Below are 23,675 nucleotides of genomic sequence, written 5' to 3'. Positions count from 1 at the left end.
AACCTTTTTGTAGACTCGAGTTGTGAACCTTTGTGTAAACCCTCACGACGGGGGGTTAGCTAAATGAATGGAGCCTACTAGCTTAAGATTCTAATCAATTATGAGAGATATTGAGATGATACTTCAATTGACTAAAATTTTTTTCACTCACTAGTGATATTCCATGGTCATCTAATGGCCAAGTCCAACCAGAAACAAGTCCAATACTCGTAACCCTTTATCAAGTCAAAGCTAAAGAAGTTTAATAATTTCGATCAAAGCCAAGAAATTCAACCTCCTCACATGATCATCAATTAAATTAATAACCGAAAAACATATTTATTAGTTTGATGATGATGATTATGTCCCCTGACGTGCGGCGCATGTGATCCTCCCAATTATTGATGACTCTCCACCTCTCACTATTAAATCACAATAAATCATGATCAACCCGTCAATTTAGCATTTAATCACCACCGACCGCACCTAATCATCCCGCAATTAGATTTTCAAATCTCCCTAGACAAAATGCTGAATCAGATAACTTGAAACATCCGGCTCGAGAAATTTTTTTCGTCCGTCAGATAAATCAGAAAATATTTGTGATGAACGGTCCAAAAATTCAGCACATGATTATACATCTCATTTAAAACAAAATTCTCTATAAATATTTAAATAATAATTTAACATCCTTCCACTATATTAAAACCCCTGGCAAAAATATATTAAAGCCCCTGGCAAAAATAAAATTTCCATGGACGCATCCCTAAGTTGACTAAGCTCGATTTTGTTTTCGTGGCATCCACTTGATTTGCAAGTTGGATTGAACGAAGGTGATTCAGTCTAAATCCTAATGAATGTGACTTGTGATTGCTCAAATCAAATTAGTGATATTATGTTTTAATCAAATTATATTGGCAAAATTTTATTTTTTATTTTAAAAAATACTCTATATTTTCTAAAATACTTTTATTTTATACTATTATAATAATTTCGGCAATTGCACATACTAACTCTGCATTTATTTCTCCTTTTACCCTCTGTTAACCACTATAATATTACATTCAAAGAGCAACATTAATATAAGTCTGTATTTTAAAAAACAACACTACTATGACGTAATATTTTTAAACATCGAACAAAATCATTTACTATAGCGATACTCTTTGAATATAGTATGTGAGTACCATAATAATTAGTGAGAGGGGTAAAATAAAAAATATTGGAAATTAGTTGCATATTTAAAATTATATTAATATGCTCAAAATTATTAAATAATTATAGTCAAAATCATTTTAAAATTAGTTAACAATATTCAAATATAATTTAAAATTATTCTTATTTAGTAAAATCAATCCAACTTATTAAAACAGTGATTAAATATTTCTAGAATAATTTTAATTAAAATTGTGATAATTATAATAAATTTAATCAAAATTGATATATTTAGAGTTAATTAATATTATTTGCAACATTAAAATTTATATAATAATATTAAATGAAGATACAGGATCCACTTTTTAATATTTTTTAAAAAATATTTTTCAAAATAATGATAAAAATAAGGGACGCTTATGTAATTTTAACCCAATTATTTCCCCTTTTAAAAAGAGGTTTGGGACTTTGCTTGTTTCGTCTATTTTCCTTGGATTTGGATCGCTTCAGGCAGCACATTCACACCATTCGTTACTTGATTCCTCCCCCTCCCTCTTCTTCCCCCTTCTCCAGTCCCGCACCTACTCAAAATATAAATAAATAAATAAATACACGAAATGACGAGATACTGAATTTTGGGGAAAAGAAAAAGAAAAAGAAGAAGGAAAGAAGTGGCAGATACATGCATTTGTTTGCTTTGAGTCGCACAGATCAGCCCTCTCTCCCTCTTCGCTGTTCCATCTCCTTCGTCTTGTCGTCTCCCAGATTCAGCTGAAACTGCTAGCGAGTTTGGATTTCTAGCTCCTTTTGGTTTCTCGATGCTTCTGTTTGCTTGAGGTTGATTCGGCTTGTGCGGAACCCTCGAGGAGGAAGAGGGGGAGGAGGAGGAGGAGGAGGAAGGAGGCGTCACCATGGCCGGCTTGGATCCCATTCAGTACGCGCACAGCCCAGCGCACAGGGCCGTCCTCGCCCGCGATTACTCCGCCCTCAAACGCCTGATCTCCGCGCTGCCGCGCCTGGCCGATCCGGCGTCCGTCCGCACCGAGGCGGCGTCGCTGGCGGAGGAGGAGAAGGCCGACGCCGTCTCCGCTGTCATTGACCGCCGGGAGGTCCCCGGGAGGGAGACGCCGCTCCACCTCGCGGTCCGCCTCGGGGATGCCGTCGCCGTCGAGATGCTCATGGCTGCTGGCGCTGACTGGAGCCTCCAGAACGAACAGGGTTGGAGTGCGCTCCAGGAGGCTATATGCGCTCGGGAGGAGAACCTCGCTCGCATCGTCGTCCGCCATTACCAACCGCTCGCCTGGGCCAAGTGGTGCCGCCGGCTACCGCGGGTCGTTGCCACTATGCATCGGATGCGGGACTTTTACATGGAGATCACCTTCCACTTCGAGAGCTCCGTTATCCCTTTCATCTCTCGAATAGCCCCTTCCGATACCTACAAGATCTGGAAGCGGGGTTCGAACCTGCGGGCCGATATGACACTCGCCGGATTCGATGGGTTCAGGATTCAGCGCTCCGATCAGAGCATTCTTTTCCTTGGCGATGGATCGGAGGACGGGAAGGTGCCGCCTGGATCCCTGTGCATGATCTCCCACAAGGACAAGGAAGTAATGAATGCTTTGGATGGGGCAGGCGCGCCTGCCACCGAGGCAGAGGTTCAACAAGAAGTCACCGCCATGTCTCAGACAAACATCTTCCGGCCAGGGCTTGACGTCACGCAGGCGGTCCTTCTTCCGCAGTTGACATGGAGGCGGCAGGAGAGGTCAGAAATGGTTGGACCTTGGAAAGCCAAGGTGTATGATATGCATAACGTTGTGGTGAGTGTGAAGTCCCGCAGGGTGCCAGGGGCCATGACGGATGAGGAGTTCCTCTCTGCCTGTAATGACAATGATACTGAGAATGAAGAATTTGATGATATTTTGACAGAGGAAGAGCGGAATCAATTAGAGCATGCACTCAAAATGGAATCACCTGACATAATTGATGGCTACCAAGTAGATGGGCATATTGCTCATCGTCATAGTTGCTATGATCCCAGGGAGATCGAAATCCAGGATGTAGGTAGTAGTAGTATGCGTGAGGGTAGACAGGAGAGGAAAGGTTGGTTTAGTAACTGGGGAAGGAGGGGAAGCAATCAAAAACAAGAAGGGCAGAAGAAAAGTGTTGCTCCAAGAAGTTCACTCTGTGTGGAAGAGAAGGTGAGTGATCTCCTTGGTGACTCTCCATCTCATTACCAGAGTAGACCTGGAAACCATTCAGTAGAGATTCTTAACAAGGGGGAGGATCTTAAGAGGGCAAAGGACAGGGATTCAAAAAAGTCAGGAATGAGCTCTGAAAATGGAAACCGCCGCAAAGAGAGTAGCAAAGAGAGTGAGTATAAAAAAGGTCTAAGGCCTGTTTTATGGCTCTCTCCAGATTTTCCGCTAAGGACTGAAGAGCTATTGCCACTGCTTGATATCATGGCAAACAAAGTGAAGGCAATTCGTCGTCTAAGGGATCTGCTCACTACAAAGCTCCCTTCTGGAACATTCCCAGTTAAGGTATGGGATAAAACTTAAATCAGCATGGAATTTTTTTCTTTTCCTATTAACTTCTTTTGACATTTACCATATTGTGCCACTTCAGCTTTTCATGTAATTTTGTGTGTTTAGCATTATAAAAGTCCTTTATAAAAATCTGTACTTTGAGATGAATTGTTTGTCATGTGAAGATGCATCATGTAGAAATTGTTTACCACGTGAAGATCCACCATGTAGCGCTACTTCCTAATTCTTGGTTAGTCTTTATGTAGAATGCTAGCATTCTCTCACAAAATTTGTTACTTCTATGATGCAACTGCCCTATTATCAAACCACTTAATATTTCTTCCTTCGACTCCCAAGTTGTAACTGAATTTGGTTTGAACTTGTTGTTTAACTTATAAGTAGATGCTTAGAGTATGGATTTTGTTGATGACAAATTCAGTCTTGATCATGCACACAGTCGGAATGATCATTAGTAGTTTATTTTATGCATTATTCTTGCAGTTGTTTAATAATTTTTGTAAAAGAAATGATATTAGCTATTGACTCACATATCTCTAATGTACTAAGCAACACCAACTTGTATATTGAACTATTTTGGTTTGACTAAGATATCTTATCCTCCATTCCATTAAGTAGACTCATTCAATGAACACCTTGGTTATTTACATACCTCATTTAAGTTTCTTTGTTTTCTATTTTCCTTTAAACCTTAAGCTCTAATTAATTCAAGTATATAGTATGCTTTCCATTTGATATGTATTTGCCAGATTATAGCATTTGTTTTATTTGTCCTAGCAATTTTGAGCATCCATCTCAATGTTTTCATCTTTACTACATTAATATTTCTCTTATTTTTTAATCTACCAGGACTATGCCAACTCTCAGGCATTATTATTGTTATTTATCTGTCCTAGTAACCTCACACATTCATCTCAATATCCTAATCTTTTATAGATTAATTTGGTAGATGTCCAACACTCTAGTCTATAGAGTACAGTCTAGTTGTTATACATTTTTGATGTAATATGCTTGAAGAGAAACTCCTTAAAATGTTTTGCATGCGTTTCTCAAAGAATGCAAAGAAATGCTTTTCTTTGGCACTGATCTACTAGACACTCAAGTATGAAAAAAATGGATTGAATGCGAAAAATCACACAGAGAATATGAAGTATTTGAATGGCCTATACAGTATTGTTTCTTAAATTGTGCATCCTTTGATGAATGAAGATTGTATATGTCTCCTTGCTTTTATTAGAAAGGGTCAAGAGATCCAAATGAGATGATTGGATATAAAGGACATCATGAGAGAGAGATAGAATGAAGAGGATGAGTGAGATTTTGGCAATTGTTTTGCTGAGTCATATAAAGGGAAGGCAGGAAACCCTTACTGGATTGTTGAGTAGAATATGTATATTATTCTAGGACGTGAAGTTACAGAGGGATTAACAAGAAAATAAGAGAGAAGTAACATACTAAAAAAAGGAATAGCTTAAATTAGGCTTAAACCTATTATGAAATCAAGAGCGCAAAGAAAAAGAGATGTAGCCATAACGTAGCTTAAGCGAAACCAATTGATTCAATATTAAAATAACTTGTCCTAAATATCATCTAAGCATAGGTTTATATAGCTTTCAAAACTTTCAAAAAAATCTAAACGGAAAAAGTAACCAACTAGACTTATTCCCTAAGATTTAGGATAAATTAACTAACAAGACTTATTCCCTGAGATTTAGGATAAATTAACTAACAAGACTTGATTCCCTAAGATTTAGGACAAAATTAAATATAATTAAGAAAAAATAAACTAAACTTAATTAATGGATAACTACTTAAAAAAACTCAATTTGGATCCCCTCCTGCATCAGTCACCTGGAGTTGAAGATAACTCGTCCTCGAGTTTAGGGTGGGTGTATCCGGCTTCAGAGCTCAATGACTTAGGTGTTTTACATTAAAAACATCAAAAGTTTTTAAATGACTAGGAAGTCGCAACCTATAGGCAGTGTCATTAATCTTTTCTAATATCTCGTAAGGTCCAATCTTCCGATCTTGAGCTTGTTGTATTCACCAACAAGGAAACAATCATGAGTTAATACAACCCAAACCATATCACCAAGTTAAAAAGAACCTGATGTCGATGCCGATCTGCCCTGATCTTGTATTCGGTGTTGCTTTCCTGAATAGCCTGCTTAACCTGCTCATGAGTGACCCGAAGATGCTCGGCCATCTCCTCAGCCTTGGGGGTCGCTTGTCCTGGATGCGAAATAGGGACTAAATTCAGTACCTTAGATGAGTTTCGTCCATAAACAACTTCGAAAGAACTCAAATCAGTGGTCTTGTTCTTTGATATGTTGTATGCGAATTCTGCTTGAGGTAAAACTAGATTCCATTGCTTCGGTTTGGTTCCTGTGAGACATCTCAGATGATTTCCTAAGCTCCGATTCATTACCTTAGTCTGACCATTCGTCTGAGGGTGATGGGCGCTGCTGAAGTTTAGCTTTGTCTCCTAGCTTTCCCCATAAAGTCTACCAAAATTAATTGGTAAATTTAGTATCACGATCTGAAGTAATAATTTGAGGAATACCGTGTAAACGCACCATCTCTTTAAAGAAGAGGGTGACAATCCGAACAACATCCATGGTTTTTCTGCACGTTACAAAGTGAGCCATCTTGGAGAATCGGTCCACCACAACTAGAATAAAGTATGCAGTCCATTGGATGTGGGGTAAATCCAATACGAAATCTATGCTAACCTCGCACCAAGGGGTTTCAGAAATTGGTAAGGGAGTATACCAGCATTGGTGAGGGTTCCTTAGATTACTGACAAACAAAGCAACGATCCACGAAATGAGGTACGCCATTGGTTAGCTTGGCCCAATAGAAGTCGGAAGAGATGAAGGCTAATGTCTTATCTCGACCGAAGTGTCCTTTATTATGCAAGTCACTGATAATGTGTTGCCTTATGGAATAGTTCGGAATGCATAATCGTAGTCCACGAAATAGATAACCATTGTCTAGAATAAAATCGTTGTGAAGCCTATTAGTTAACTCCTGAAATATCTTGCCGAAGGAGAGGTCAACAACATACATACCTGAGAAAGATCCAAAGCCGACAACCCTGATGATCATGGTAGTAAGCAGGGAAGAACGATGACTTAGAGCATCTACAACACGATTGAGACTCCTAGATTGATGCTTCAGTGTGAAAGTGAATTCCTGCAAGTAGTTTACCCACTTGGCGTGTTGACTACTCAACTTATGTTGGCCGTTGATGTACTTTCAAGTCTCATGATCAGTGAATAAGATAAATTCCTTCTACACAAGATAATGACGTCAATGCTTCAAGGATTGCACAATAGCATAGAATTTCAGGTCATAGGTAGAGTAATTTTTCTTGACACTAGATAATTTCTCACTGAAGAAGGCAATAGGGCGTCCCGATTGACTTAGAACACCACCAATGCCAATGCTAGATGCGTCATAATTTACTTCGAATAGTTTGTCGAATTCTGGAAGTGCTAGAACTGGTGCTTCGATCATCTTTTGCTTCATTAGTTGAAAGCTAATTATAGTCGTGTCAGTTCACTTGAACTCGTGCCCCTTGAGACATTGAGTGATAGGAACAATTAAGGCATTGAAATTCCGTATGAATCGGTGGTAGAAAGAGGCCAATCTATGAAAACTTCAGACGTCGTGAATGACTTTTGGCTGCGACCACTCTAAGATTAGGTCTATCTTTGATGGATCTACACGAACACCATCGGTAGACACTATAAATCCAAGAAACGAAACTAAGATCGTTAAGAAAGAATACTTCCTGTTGTTAATGAACTTCCGCCTTTAGCTTCTCAAAAACAGTGCGGAGGTAATCAAGGTGCAAAGTCCGTGTCAGACTATAAATGAGGATGTTGTCAAAGTATACAACCACGAATCTTCTCATGAAAGATCGTAAGACCTGATGCATGAATCTCATGAATGTGCTGGGTGCATTGGACAGTCCAAAAGGCATGACCATCACTCGTACAACTCATGTCGTGCCTCTAAGGCGGTCTTCCATTCATCTCTGGGCGATTTGAATCTGGTGGTATCCACTCCTAAGATTGATTTTGGAGAAGATCTTTGAATCGGAAAGTTGATCGAACATGTCATCTAAACGAGGAATCGGAAATTTATACTTTACTGTGATTTTGTTGATGACTCTACTATCAATATACATGCACCACGAATCGCCTTTCTTTGGCACAAGTAGGGCAAGGACTATACAAGGGCTCATACTCTCATAAATATAGCCTTGTCTCAATAGCTCTACAACTTGTCGTTGTAGTTCTTCGGCATCTTTAGGGCTAAGACGGTATGTTGGCCGATTAGGTAAGCTTGACCTCGGAACGAGGTCAATTTGGTGTTGAATGTCTCTCATAGGGGGAAGTCCTGGAGAAAGGTCTTTGGCCATCAAATCAGCAAAGTTGGATAGGAGTTGCTGTACCTTAGTTGGTAGATCCGAGTCTAGGTCTATTTCATCGCTTTTGTAAGGAAGCAAAGCATAGACCATGTTTTCGTGCTTCATCTTGTTCAAAAATTTGGACATAGAAAGTAGTGTAGGGTTATTGGTTACCAAATTTGAAGGGGTTCCTTCTCGTCGAGGAGCCCATACGATGTTCCTCCCTTTGATGCTGAGGGCATAGGTGTTCTTCCGTTCTTTGTGGATGATGCTATGATCATATTGCCAAGGTCATCCCAACAATATATGACACGCGTCTATTGACACATCACACCATGCTCGATCGTAATACTTTCTGCCAATAGAAAAAGTTAAAAGGCACCTCTTATCTACGGTTACCTCGCTCCTTTTGCTTAGCTATAATAACTTGTAGGGTTTTGGATGACGATCCGTCTTCAACTACAGCTTTTGCATAGTTTCTTCAGATACAATATTTTCACAGCTTCCACTATCAATTGCAACTTTTGTTGTCATAGAATCTGCACAAGCTACTGCTCTGAAAGCTGCAAAGGCATATGCAACTTCAGAAGCAGAAGTCACCACAGTGCGTGACTTCCAAAGATACCATCTTTCCATAAATTTGTAGAAAGTATTTTAATTTCATTCTCCTTGTCTTGAACAGAACTTACGGATGAAGGTTCTTTCTCTTCAACTTTTCTACCGCTTTCAACAGGGAAATTATCAGTGCTCGAATAATTCGATCTTGTTGTTGTCTCCGCTGCCTCCTGCGATCGGACAATCGAGAGAATAGGGCTGGTCGTACTCGATGTTGTCGAGGTCCGCATTCTCTTGGTTGTCTCTGCCACTGCGAGAGGAAAGGGGGACGTAGAGGCGTTGCAGATTCAACGTTCTCTCGAAGTTGTAGGTGGTGGGGCGGTGGATCCCGTATTTCTTGAAACTAAACTTGCGTTGGGACATCTCTTCTTGATTGGAAATTATGGATTTTTCAAAAGGGGAATAAAGGAACTTACGCTCTTTATGATCTTGTGCCGCTAGACGCCGAGATAACTTTGTGACTTGTCTTTGTAGATATTGAATCTCATCTTGGGTGCTATGACCACAATGTGAGTCTTCCTCAACTGGAACTTGCCTTTCACGACCATGACCGCGATGACCTTGCATTGGATCTTAATGAGCTTTGATACCAACTGACACTGAGCAGAATATGTTTATTATTCTGGGGCGTAAAATTACAGAGTGATTAACAAGAAAATAAGAGAGAAGTAACACAAAAAAAAAAAGGAAAGAAAAAGAGATATAGTCGTAACGTAGCTTAAGCGAAATCAATTGATTTAATATCAAAATAACTTGTCCTAGACATCATCTTAGCATAGGTTTATATAGCTCTCAAAACCTTTAAAAAAATCTAAACGGAAAAAATTATCAACTAGACTTATTCTCTAAGATTTAAGATAAATTAATAAAACTTATTCCCTAAGATTTAGGATAAATTAACTAACAAGATTTGATTTCCTAAGATTTAGGACAAAATTAAATATAATTAAGAAAAAAGAAACTAAACTTAATTAATAGATAACTATTTAAAAAAACTCAATTTGGATCCTCTCCTGCATCAATTGCATTGAAATAATTATAAACATCAGAGAGGAATCATTACTAGGTATGCCCATATATGGGCAGTCTATTAAAAGCTCAGCTATTTAATGAGACACAAGAACAACTCCTGTGGGCTTTAGAATCTTTACAAGGACAGGGTGATAAGTTTAGTCATTTGGAGCAGGATTCATTTGGCTACAAAAGGTGTATATATTTGTCTCAAGTATGTATTTCTAGAGAGAGAGTTGTTTGTAATTAGTGTCTTTACTTGTTATGAGAGATATGACACATTTAACTTTGTAAGGACAAAACACTAGCCCAAAATGCTTGTCCAAGTGAGTACTTATTTAGTCATCCAAGCTCCCTCACAACTTAGCATATACAATTGAACTAGGTTGTTACAACATTCTCCACTTGAGGCTTGATTTCTCCATTAAGACTAACGTCTAACTTATAGCTCAGAATCATCCCTAATAGGTGGGATGTGAAACTTAATGATGATTCCAAGACTCATATAAACCTTTCAAAACATCTCACAATGAGTAGGTTTAAATGCCCCTCAATGAGTAGGTTTAAATGGCCCTCAATGATGACTCTAACACAAAATAACACTTTCAAAACGACTCACAATAGATGCATCCTAGTCCATTTAATTTATTGGGCCATACTAGATGGCTTGAAATACTTAACTCCAAGTTAATCATAGAATGACAGCTGAGGCGGGCGCCTAGGCGGGAGGCAGACCTCAACCACACCGCCTTGAACCGCACCGTTATGTTTAGGCGACGGTAAAGTGTTTCCGATTTGGAGTCGGGACTCATCGTCGGTCTCAGACATAACTAAATATTTAATTATTCAATTGATGAGGGTATTATAGTCATTTGTCTATAAATGTATAAAATTTCTTTAGATATTCAAAAGTCAACTACTTGCTCCTCATTTTTCATCCTTGAACAAAATAAATATAGGACCGAAAAGAATTTAGATATCTCCACAATGGTATGATATTGTCCACTTTGGGTTTAAGCCCTCATGGTTTTGCTCTTCGGCTCTCCCCAAAAGGCCTAATACTAATGGAGATATCTTTTCTCTTATAAACCCATGATCTTTCCTATGTTTTTCCAATGTGGGACTTTGTTTGCAACCTTGTAACCCCAACAATCCCCCTCAAACAAAGGACCACAGGTCCCCCTCAAGCATCGGGTCACTCTTGACCTACTCAGGGCCTCCCCTCGAGTATCGGGTCACCTTGACCTGCTCAAGGTCTCCCCTACTTTGTTCAAGGTTTTCACCCACATGGTTCAATCTTGAATCATGGCTCTGGCTCGTGCTTCTTCTGGCGGTTAGTTCGGTGAAGAGCGACCTCACTCTGATACCAATTGTAGGATCGAAAAGAATTTAGATATCTCCACAATGGTATGATATTGTCCACTTTAAGCCTAAGTCCTCATGGTTTTGTTCTTGGGCTCTCCCTAAAAGGCCTTATGCCAATGGAGATATCTTTTCTCTTATAAACCATGATCTTTCAAGACATGTGGGACTTTGATTGAATCCCAACAATAAATTCTCAAACGCTTCTCAAGCTATTTAGGTCTTAATTTTCAAATTCATTTCACTTCTCCATAATTTTCTTTCCTCCCAGTGTTTTTTTATTCTCTTCTAGTTGTTTATTATCCTATTGTGCCTAATCATCAATGTTGTCCTTTCTTCTTCATGAGATATATTCTTATTTTTAATCTTTTCTATTTCAATTTAACTTAAATTGCGTTATTATTGTTAATTTGTTTTTGTTAGAAAAATGTATGAAGCTTCAACCTTTAGGACTTATTCACTTTGGATTAATGATTAGGAGTCAACTTGGAGCAATACAATCAAATCCAATAGGCCCTAAATACCCTTAAGCCAAGGATTTTAAATGACCAACATGTCTCAAAGGCCTTTGACCAAATTTAAGGGTGAAGAAGTGGTGGACAATGATGACGACCATCTCAATGATCCAATCTATGCCTAAGTGAGGTCAATATGCTAGAAATATATAATTACATGACACGATTTATAATTTAATCCAATTTTATTTCTTAAAAAATTTTTAAAATTTTTTAATTTATTTTTATTTTTTTAATGATTTATAATGTTTTAAATAAATTATAAAAGGCTAGATGAAGACAATAAAGAACCGATTCCCCTTGGCCTATGTAAAGCCGGCCTAACTTTCATAGTTGTGCATGATACAAAACTATGATACTTAGGCATGACTTTGGCATGGGTATAGATGGGTCATTCTAGGAATCTACTATCAAATCCATTTACAATGTGAACTTCAATGGCAACTAACTATATAGTTGAAAGTAAGGCATAATAATATTAAAATGTGGATTACCTTGATTACTCAACTCTTAATTATCTTTAATCTAGGATTTAATTATATCATACCCTAGATTAATAAAATATTGGCACAACCAAATCTAATCTAAGCTATCTCTCAACAACACCTAGATAACTCCATTTATCCTTGACGATCAATTTATTTCCAATTTAGGGTCTAATTAGAACTCTAGTGTAACTTAAGTAACTTTCCTAAATTTCAAATTGCTGAAGTGTAAATGTTACGAAACATCTAACCTAAACCTTAATGCTGACACCTTAATCCTTAGTGAGTCCTATAATTCATATCTGTTTGCTCTGTCACTTTGATTCGAAGAAACATTAATGAAATTATTAAATCTGGAAACTGTAAAAAAAATTAAAAAAAATCTTTTGATCTAATATAATCAACTAAAGCAACAAATGAAAGCTGTTTTTTTCCTGTGTTTTAAAGTCACTAAATCGATGTGTCCTGATGGGCTTGACCTTTTATAGGAAAGGTTGCCTTGAGCCACATGATACTTTTAACTAATTAAATATTCTAAAATTCTTAGAAAAAGGGCAAAATATTCCCTATGCTTTCACGGCATCAAAATCCTGTCGCAATTTATTCTTTTTGTACAAAAATCTATTTATATCACAGTAACTGAAGTACATCACAATTATCTATCAGCATAACAAATAATTGGACATGAAATATGAATGAAAACTTAGCAGAATATTTATACAACAATAATATACCTTTGTTAGCAACCAACACAAATTGAATATTTTACGATAAGGCACTTATCAAATAAAGACCTCATGTTTTAAAAAATTTTAGTGTGTCCTCGAGTGAGCATTTGATAGATACCAAAAACAATTTCTAGTCCTCTATTGTTAAACAAGTTTGAAAACTGAAGGCAAACAACAAAAGCTTCAACAGAATATTATAGATATCACAATCAAATATTGCAAACGGATCAAACTAAAGTTACACATATAATGATGATTACAGACATAAAAATAAGACAATGCCATAACTAAATAAAAATAGTCATTGTCGTAACTAAGTCATATGTGACATTTGAATATGACAATCAGCCCATGTAAATGAAAATTATATCTAAATGTAGGCTCAACAAATTACAAAATCAGCTCCAGAATAAATTTTGAGTGGACCCAGAACCAATTCCCTTATCTATATGAATGTTTGATGATTAGTATTAGAGATGAACTAATCTGAAACTTTGTGGGATGTTTGAAAAGGATTGAGTCTGTGTGATGGAAAAAAAACACCATTAATACCATCGATTAGAGAAGAATTTGACTATGATTTGGACTATTGGTTTTGACAAGGACGTCCAACCATATCTGGGGAAAATCATGACATTCTAGTTCAGTTGCAAATATTGAGTTGTGACTAATGAATGAAATTTATGAACTTAAATAGGTGAACTAGTATTTAACCTGGGCTTAAGCATTTTAGGCCAGTGGTCGTGCCTAACAAATTTACGGGTCAGTTCACTGATGTATATGGATTGTGACAATTTATATCAGAGTAGACCTATCCTAGACATAGTGGGGTGTTCAGAAAGGGGTGCTTGTATGATGGTAGAGTCACTATTAGACATCACATGCCACCAATCTGGGATAATTTTAGACTTGGTATTATATTTTAAATCTTTACAGGTGACAAGTCTTGATTGGAGAGATTATGAGATCATAGTTGGGTCTCATATAGTGAGTTGTGAGCTAAAGAAAGAGCTTTATAAATTTAACTATGTAACTACTAGTTATCTATAGTGAGTTGTGAGCTAACAGAGAGCTATAAATTTAACTATGTAACTACTAGTTATCTTGAGTCTCTGTATTTTGGGTCAATAATGAAGTTTGATAACTACCTTAGAATACCTTTCGAAAAATCGTTTGGTCCATTCATAGGATTCTATTTAATGATTTTCTTGATCATCTTCTTCCTTAATAACTAGTTCATTTCACCTTTGACCTTGCATCCTAGATGATGTTACTTGGCACATTTATAATTGGGGATGGACCTGTAATTGGCATGATTTAAGTGGTAAATGCTCATAGGTTTTAATAACGAGCATAAATGATCTTGCTTCAGTTTTTGACTAATTTTCATTTGAATGTTTGAATTAGAGAATTAAAGGATGTGTTAAAAGTTGGTATATATTTCTTAATTAAAGCTTTAAATTTGAGATAAGCAAAATTATTAGACTGATACATTGAGAGATTTTGTTTTGGTGTCTCTGGTTCTGCGGCATCTTCTAAAGTATTAATCACATAACCATTGTGTAATTTTGTGCAATGTATTATGCTATATTCTAGTCCCTTGACCTAGTAGTTCTTATAACTTATCTTGTGGTTGCTTATTGCTTGGTTTGAATGTTGTTCTCTTTTTGCCAGGAGTACTGGTCTTCCTCCAAGATTTCCACTTTGTTAAGAAAATTGTTTTTAGATTTAATTCAATTTATTGGACAATATGAAAAAAATCGATCTGCAGCATGAGGATCCATTTCATAAAGTTTGAGACCTAAGTCTGGCTGTACCAGCTTTACCTAGATCATCTTTATGTTACCTGATAATAACATATGTTTACAGGTTGCCATTCCAGTTGTTCCTACAATCCGAGTCCTGATTACTTTCTCTAAATTTGAGGAGCTACAGCCATTGGAAGAGTTCTCGACACCTCCTTCTAGTCCCATGTGTATGTCCCTGAAAAATACATCAAGCCCATGGATTCGATGGATAAAGGTACCCTATCGCCAAAGTAACACCATGATCTTAGGACCTAGTAGCCGTGTGGAAGATATACAAGATCCGTTCATGATTCCGCCCGACTATACTTGGATTACACCCGAAGCTAAAAAGAAGAGGATGCAGGAGAGCAAGATCAAATCCAAGAAGGGAAAGAGTCAAACAAAGTGAATTATTGTGGATGAAAACTAAACTGAAAGATGTAATGTGATGATGCATTTGGATAGAAAAGACTGTCCATTCGGAAGTTAATCCATTTGATTGGTGATGGGCGATGATTGTTACCGTGTTAAATTGTATTTGAACACTGGGCTGGGTTTATTGTTCAGTTTAATTTAGAAGATATCAATGGTTAGTCATGTACAATATCAGGTGCTCATAAACAGATTTGTTGGAATATTGTATCACTAAAATTCTGTCCATAGACAAGTAAGACTAGAATCGAGATGATTTAAGTGAAGTGCTAGCCATCAGTTATAATTGATTGTGGAGTTGTTAGTCACATGACCGGAGATGGACAAAAGTGAGAATTTGTCGTAGTACAAATTAAGGTAATGGAGTAGTTGGAGCAAAAGGTGATATCATTAAGATGTCTAGTATCGCTGGTTTCATGGTAAAATACAAGCAGGGGTATTTTGTCAAGGTAATGGAGTAGTTGATTCTAGAGTTGTTAACCACAAGATAGGAAGAACAATAGCAAACAAATTTGTCTTAGTATGAAGGTAATTGATTAGCGGTGACTGTTAATGATAGGAGGCCCCAATCAAGAAAGTTAGTAATGCAACAACTGCATCACACACTAGTCCTCAACAAGTTAATTGTAAATAATGTTCTTGATGTAGTTAGGATTGCGAATAATCTACCGGTGGTAGCACAACTTATAGCTCTAGAGAACTATGTGATCTTTGGATACGATGCTATTCTATGTGCTATTATAATTCCAAGTAGAATTCTTGAAAGCGATAATCCATGATTGTTCTCACCTTTTGGAAGCTATAGAATATCAAGCCTATGGTAAACCCTAAACCCTAAACCACTTTTGAGCGTTTGGTTGTATGTGTTGTGTTTTTCTTAGACTTTGGAAGGTGTAGGTGGAAAAAATCATACATGTTCCTGAAAATTGTTAACTCGTGATAAACACGAGTATGATAATTAGTGAGTGGGGTGACGAGTTAAGGAGAAATAAATGTAGTAGAATCTGTACGACTTAATGAGAACGAGAGTTAATTAAGATGCTCTACTCGACAAACATAATTCATCGGGTCGAATCATGTTTTGGTCTTGATCATGAGGTGTGCCCACACAAAGATATTTTTGGTTCATTATCAAAGTGCTAAGAATAAATCCCTCTCAACAAAATTATTAGACGGATTTAAAACTTTATATGGAGATATATAATTTCTATTTAGAATAGAAGCAACGAAATTAAACTCCTCCAATAATTTTATTATATGATGCAGTAGTAAGAGTATTTAGTTATCTTCTAAACACCCGATTTGATTCCCAATTTTATAATGAATAACTATTAATCATTTATGGTAAATTGAGTCTTTGACTCTTCAACTAATGGAGACTTATACCGACAAGTTGGGTCCCTCTTTTGTGTTTCATGATCACTACATACCAAACGTGTTATGGGCTTAATTTTGATTGCCTTGTCGTATGCGAATAATTAGAAGCCGACTTGTGGCCGAAAGGGTCCTTTTCATTTAATTAATGATCTATTCGGGTGATGGATGGAGAGTGATCTTACTCCTCCTCTTGTGTGGTCGCCAATTTGCCTATCCAAATATTAAGGTAGGAAAAGACATTTAATTGTTGGCTTCCTTCAACCACTGTTATCACAACGTTTTCCATTACTTCCATCCATCCCCACGCCACACATGCTTTTAAAGAATGAATTATTTTGTTATACCAAATATAAAATAAAATAAAATAAAATATATATAAATATAAATAAATATATAATAAGAGACTGAACCTAATAGTCGTATAAGAAAATCTATTTAACCAATCAACTTTATTTAATGGGATAAAAATTTGATTATTAGTTGACGAGTCTTATTCAATTGCTTTTTAATTAAATTATTGCACTCAACCATCTCCTTAGTGTATCTTGCACTGTACTTGTGCATTTACTCATTTTTTTATTCATTACTCATTTTCTTCTTTTTGTCTAGAGTCTCATTATTATTTTCCCCTTAATTATATTTCTCATCTAAATTTTGAATAAGGAGTGTGTTATAGTAACTATACAGTAGTTACGAAATAGTAATTACTACAACATAAATGTTAGATAAATTTAAGAGGTCATAATTTTTTAATCGGATAGAACCACATGACGCATAATAAAATCGAAGTTCGTTTATAAATCTATATTTATTACCTAGTGTAACCCGTAACGGTCTAATTTTAGATCTAAAAAATATTATTTAAAGTCTTCTTGGAGGTTCCGAAGGATATTAGTTCTCTTTATTAAGGGGTTTTTTAATATTGTAACAACTATAAAATTGTAATTGCTACAACTATAAGTTATAATTATTGTAGTTGTAATAATTATGAAATCGTAGCTGCTACAACTATAAACTACAACTATTGTAGTTGTAGCAACTACGAAACCGTAATTGCTACAATATGTGTAGCAACTGCAGTTTCGTAGTTGTTACAAACACGGTCGACTGGTTCAGGATTTTGACAAGAAATATAGGTGGAATAATAATGAGAACAATACTGGAGGATAGTTGTGTCATTTTACGCGGTGTGAGCGCCCTATTGATAAGGGTGTAATCGAACCGAGCCGAGCTAAACTCTTGAATGTTTGAATTTGGTTCGTTTATAATCGAGCCGAGCTCAAGCTTTATTTAACGAATATATTCATGGCTCACGAGCTTATTCTAGCTTTTATCAAGTCTAAACGAACTTAATAATATAAATTATAAATTTAAATATTCATTAAAAATTAAATTATATATTTAGAGAAAATTATAATATTCTTATTAAAATTTATAATTTTATTCTAATAAATAAATTTAATATATTTGTCTATATGTTTCATAAATAGAGTGTAAAATCTATAAATTCAATATCGAAACTATTATTTTTAATTTAAAAGTTGATTCATGAGCTTAATGAATATATTCACGAGCTAACGAGCCGAATATTGTGAAGCTTGAGCTTGGTTTGTTTATCTTAACGAGCCTCATTAAACTAGCTCAAATGAGTTTTTATCAAATCAAGATTCGAATAGTTCATGAGTGGCTTGGTTCATTTACACCCCTACCTATTGATAAAATATCAAATTAGAGTACCCCTTTGACGATTTGAAAAAAGAGGGGTGCCTTCTCGATTTTTGCCCATGTATATTATTGGATCAAATTGATTTCAATCGTTTATTTGGGAGGATGATACCTACAAACAACTCCCTCCTCTTCACTTCTAATCCATTCTCAAGAATAATGACTTCCCTTATTAATCTTTGAAGCCCTGTTAAACTCTCTTTTCGTTTCTTTGGTATGGGTCTTAGAGAGTTAGATAAGGCTTATCTTTAACTTTGGCTCTTCCTACTACTTCCTGATATGGTGAAGGTTGGTATTGGTCCTTTTAGATATGTTGGACAATTGTCTTTGAGTCTTGTCCCCCAAGTGAACTCGAGCATCAATTTCAAAGGAAACTATGATCGATGTACTAGGTCCGGTGTAGTTTTTTTTGAATCTCCTATGAATACATATACAACGATAAGTTAAAATTTGTACTCACAGATTTAAAAGGATCTAATATTTTTAATTCTAGAGTCAGGGGATCTAAACTTTCCAAAATAATACCAAAATTTTTCATTATATCTTAATATATATACTCTTTAATTATTGAAAAAATAATATCTGTATAGATTTTAAATTTATCATGGATTAATTTTGATTTATTTTGTCCATCTAAAATTAAAAATTTGGCTACAAGACAATACATCTCTATCCCATGGTAAATTGGCGGTTGTAAACTCACAGTACCACCATGAGGCCGCAAACTCGTGGTGGTTGAAGGTGTCTCTTTTCGTCTTGGCGGGTTCTTTATGTTTTCCTCCTATTTAAGAGGTGGTTGCTACATCCTTTGAGAGATGAGACCTAGAGATCGATGAGGGTCAATCGGGAGTCGCTATTGCCTGTTTGACGATCAAGTCAGTAAATGGACAAAAAGGAACGTAAGGAGCTCAATACCAGAAGATAGAAAGAAGTGACCTTTGCAAGGGTCCAGAAAACTATACTTTTACTTACTTGCGAGAAGGTTTATAAAGCCTCGGTTGAAGCGGATCCACGTCAATTGCCACACCAGCTCGGGATGGGCTACGTGGACGACCACATGCTTATACCGACCACACAAGCGAGCCTTCTCTCTCGCGACGACAGCTGTTGGTCTGTACCGTTGATTTTGTCTAGTTGTAAGTTAGATGCCACTTTTTTCAGTAGACTACGGCGGGTACTGATTTCGCGTCAAAGACGGTGAGCGATGAACCTTCATAAAAGTCAGCTCAACTAGGTTCCTTCATAGCAGACCCATGACGTGGTCATTCGGCCCAAAGCCATTTAGGTTTCAGGGTTGACTTTAGGTATAAACAATTAAGGTTTATGCCTAGGGCCCCAATTTGTTGGTGACACTTTCTTTTCAGTATCACTCAACCCTAGTCTTCTCTCTTTACATTTTTTCCTTTGTTGGTGATGCTTTCTTCTTTGATCGATATGAACAAGAATTTGAATTTTCTTTATCTATACAATGTAAAATAAAAATACTAGGTTTTTTTAGTTCTTCCTCTTACCTTTTTCCAACTCCCCATCTCAGTGCTTCTCTCGTTGAGATTGGCGAAGAGAAATCACACATAACATTTTCATACTGATTCGGTTAGTGTTACTATGCTTCTTGTTTGATTAAGTTCAAATGTTGATGCATTCATCGGTATTGTGTCCGATCAAAATAAAGGATTTTATTATTTTTGAATAATAGCAAATTAGATACCTTTACAATTTCGCTTCCTTGATAAATATTAAGTTTAACTTTTATTTAGATATATTTATAGTCATAAATTTTTTGATTTCTCTTTTGTCTCCATTTTATTATTTACAATTGTTTTGATTTAGGTGATGAAAAATATGATTTATTTTTTCTTTTATTTGGTAGACTTATTTAGTTTTTGATAAATGATAATCACTAGTTTTTTTATTGAGTTTTGTTATTTTATACATGTATTTTTTATTTATTTATTTTTTATGCTTTGCATATGATGATTATAGTAAAAAAAGATGATTACGCTCATCCCAAAAAATATTGAACTAGGTAACACCGAATCTGTGGTGACCGACCTGGTCCCACAGAAGTTTTTCACTGACCGTTAGGGTAAATCGGGAAGTATTCGCGATAGGCGGTCCAGAAGTTCAGCATCCCATGGTTGTGCGCCCCATTTGGCTGCACCATAGCCCTAGTGACAACTTCATGGATGATGATGAGTTGAGGATAGCAGCATAATTCATTCTATTGTTGTTTAATTTCATTGTTCTTATTTTTTCAATTTTGTTCCTTTTCATAAAGTTGTTCTCTTCATCTTTCATTTGAGTAATTAGACATGCTTGTTGGCATATAAACTTATTTGAAAGATAAATTGACTTCTTCAAATGGAAGAACAATGCCAAGAACAACTTGACTTCATCAATCATGCAAGGAAGTTGCCAAAATCAATTTGACTTCATGTGACTTTTCATAAACTAAGCAAAGTTCAATTATCCTACTAAGTTCAATGAAACTCTTTATGACAAGAGTCATTAGTATAGAAAAGAACAAAATCTATTTGTCTTGTGTTTAATGATGTGATATAATTGTAGAAGAATATAGAAGCATGAATCTAGGTGTATAAATAAGGACCTTGTATGATGATGAAAGTATATAGTAAACATTACTCTTCATAGTCTTTTTCACATCCTTATACTTTATTACAAAGTCTTTTCTACATTCTTGTTTCCTCATCCTAGTTCCACTAAAAATTCTAACAAATTTGGTATCAGAGCATATACCAATGGCTTCGACAAGTTCTCTCCCGGTGCCAAAGTTAACCAAAGACAACTACAGAATGTGGAGTATACAAATGGAGGCTTTATTAGGTTCCCTTGATGTATGGGACCTTGTGGAGACCTGCTATACTATAGCCGAAACAAGTGATGGGAATGAGCAAGCTCTTAAGGCAATGAAGAAAAGAGAGAAGAAGACTTTATTCACTATCTATCAAGGAGTAGATGAAACCGCTTTTGAGTTGATTGCTCTAGCAACAACATCACAAGAGGCTTGGGAGATATTGAAGACAACATATGATCGAGTAGATAAAACAAAGAAGATTCACCTACAAGTTCTATGAGCTCAATTTGAAGCACTACAATAAGAGGCTTCAGAAACAATTTATGATTATTTCTCTCGAGTTATCTCTATTATTCATCAAATGAGAAGAAATGACGAGGAGCTAAAAGATGTTTGAGTCGTTGAAAAGATCTTAAAGTCTTTAGACTCAAAGTTTGATTTCATAGTTGTGGTGATCGAGGAGTCAAAAGATTTGGAGGTGATGGCTGTGGAAGAGCTTATGAGATCCCTTCAAGTATATAAACAAAGAATATTGAAGAAAAGTGAAGGAAGAATTTTGGAGCAAACACTCCAAGCTAAACTATCATTCAAGCAAAATGAATCATCCAGACGAGGTTCTCAACGAGGAAGGGATTCTACATGGAGAGGAAGAGGTGGTCATACTTCTAACTCCAATTGGCACACTTAAATTCAGAATGATGGAAATGAAGGACATGGACATGGAAGAGGTCATGGTGGAAGCTGAGGTCAAGGCAGTGGACGACGTAGTGATGTGCACAATCCACAAGTGTACGGTTGTCGTCAAATAATAAAAGATATCGATCCCACGAGGACTGTTGATTAAGTACTAGAGATGTCACAACGTAAGTTATCTAGACGGTCGAAAGTTGACTTTGACACTTGCGAACTAACGAGAGAAATTGAAGAGAGGGAGAGAAGGTTGAGAGAGAGAAAGAATTGATCTTGAGAGGGGTTGAGCTTAAGAGGATGTGAGAAATGGTTGGGGAAGTGATTTTAGGATCTCGATTTCATTGTAATGCTAGGTGATGTTACATAGATTGCCTAGTTCCTATCCTATATATTCATGCTTTTGTAAAGAACCTAACTAAATACCGAGACAACCCCACGATAGCCCGCATCAGAGTGTCTATCCCATTGACATTTAATGCTACTAAGTAGAATAAGTAATGTGAAAAGTCTGGTTAAAAGATTACCCTTTGTCACTAAGGGCTCCTCGGTCATATGATCTACATCACAACATCCACTTTATAGCACAGAATTGAGATAAACCTATTAAGTTCTATTCTCTTGTAGAGTATTGACCTCTAATTCAAAGTGATGCTCTAGATGTTGTTGGGATGTATACTATAAGCCTAGCTCTTGTATGAACATCTGTTTTAAAATATTTTGAAATGAGAATCACTTTGATCAAATGTTTACATTTTATATTTATATATATGTCAATGCAGTTGTCCATTTAATTTATATTGTAGATAACATGGTGTGTAGTGTCACACAAAAGATCATGTTATCGGTTCCTTATAAATTATAAATAGTAGCTCACAACCAAGATGGATTGGGACAAACCATTAGAACGGTTGTAGTGTAATTTGGTATTAGTCTGTCTTGACTATAAAATTACACTAGTACACTATGTGTGTATTGAGCAGAACCGTTTGAGGTTGTTCGATTTGTATTGAATATATAAAAGAACAGAATCTCTGTTATTATGGATGTATGTCCTCTTAATCCCTATATAATAACAATCACGTATACTTAGTATTTATTTCTTTAACTTATCAATGGGTGAGATTTATTCGTTAAATCAATAGGCCCGATGAGTTGGAAAATAACACTGTTTATATGGTGTGTTGTTGATTATAGAAAGAATCTGTGTCTTAATTATTTAGGCTGATGATGTCCCCTTGAGGAGCTCATAAGGATTATCATATAAACCCTGCAGGTGGACTTAGCCCGACATGATAATAAAGTTGAGTGGTACTACTCTTGGAATCAGATGTTAATTAATTGAGTTGTCAGTAATTCATTTAATTAACGGACAAATGATATCTTAAACACAGGGAGATTAATGCACTCATGATAAGTAGGAACCCATATTGTAATATGAGATTGGTGCGGTAGTTCAATAATAACCCTTTAGTGGTATGAGTTATTATTGATGTACTTGGGTTGGGTGTTCGGATCGAACACAGGAAGCCCAGGCTCATCAGGAGGACTAAACCAATTCCTCCTTTAGGTCCCTGTTGTAGCCTCTATATAAAGCTTCGCATCCACCGATCCGGTTTGGTTTTTGTTTTTGGTTTTATCTTCCTTACCTAGGGTCAGCGGTAAGCTTATAAAAGGGAGTAGGTGGTGCCTCCAAAACCTAATTTTTCCCACAAGCCTCCTCCACCTTTGCTTAGGGTCAGCGACACAATTCTTCCCCTCCTCCTTGTGGCCATCGCCCCCTTTCCTCCTCCTTCCTTGTGGCCGATACCCCCTCCTCCTCCTTCTTTGTGGCCAGCGCCCCCTTCCTCCTCCTTGTGGGCGGCGACTTGAAGAAGAGGAAGAAGAAGAGAAGACACCACATCCTAGAGCATCTTCCCTTGGTGGTCGGCGGTTTGGAAGAGAAGAAAAGAAGGGTGGTTTTGTCTTGGTAGATTGTCACCCACACGACATCCAAGAAGAGGAGAGGAATACGACAGAAGATCAAGATGTCTTTAGCTACA

The 23,675-nt window shown here is 36.5% G+C and overlaps 1 protein-coding gene across 1 annotated transcript; it reads left to right on the top strand.

Annotated features, from left to right (window-relative positions):
* Window positions 1-1,756: 1,756 nt before the first annotated feature.
* On the top strand, window positions 1,757-15,290 carry LOC122001876. Its single transcript, XM_042556851.1, has 2 exons — window positions 1,757-3,674; window positions 14,680-15,290. Exons 1-2 carry the CDS (start codon window positions 2,046-2,048, stop codon window positions 15,004-15,006), a joined length of 1,956 nt encoding a protein of 651 aa, XP_042412785.1. The 5' UTR covers window positions 1,757-2,045; the 3' UTR covers window positions 15,007-15,290.
* Window positions 15,291-23,675: the final 8,385 nt, after the last annotated feature.

Source organism: Zingiber officinale, chromosome 7A, assembly GCF_018446385.1.
Source record: "Zingiber officinale cultivar Zhangliang chromosome 7A, Zo_v1.1, whole genome shotgun sequence".
NCBI classification, from domain to species: Eukaryota; Viridiplantae; Streptophyta; class Magnoliopsida; order Zingiberales; family Zingiberaceae; genus Zingiber; species Zingiber officinale.
Note: the sequence above shows the minus strand (reverse complement) of the source record. Positions and strands in the feature narration are given on the sequence as shown.

What these genes read in the sequence shown, in the direction of transcription:
- LOC122001876 (XM_042556851.1), top strand. Translation starts at nt 2,046, where the DNA reads ATGGCCGGCTTGGATCCCATTCAGTACGCGCACAGCCCAGCGCACAGG. An exon ending in CTGGAACATTCCCAGTTAAG is followed by an intron (nt 3,675 to 14,679) that starts GTATGGGATAAA and finishes ATATGTTTACAG; the next exon opens with GTTGCCATTCCAGTTGTTCC.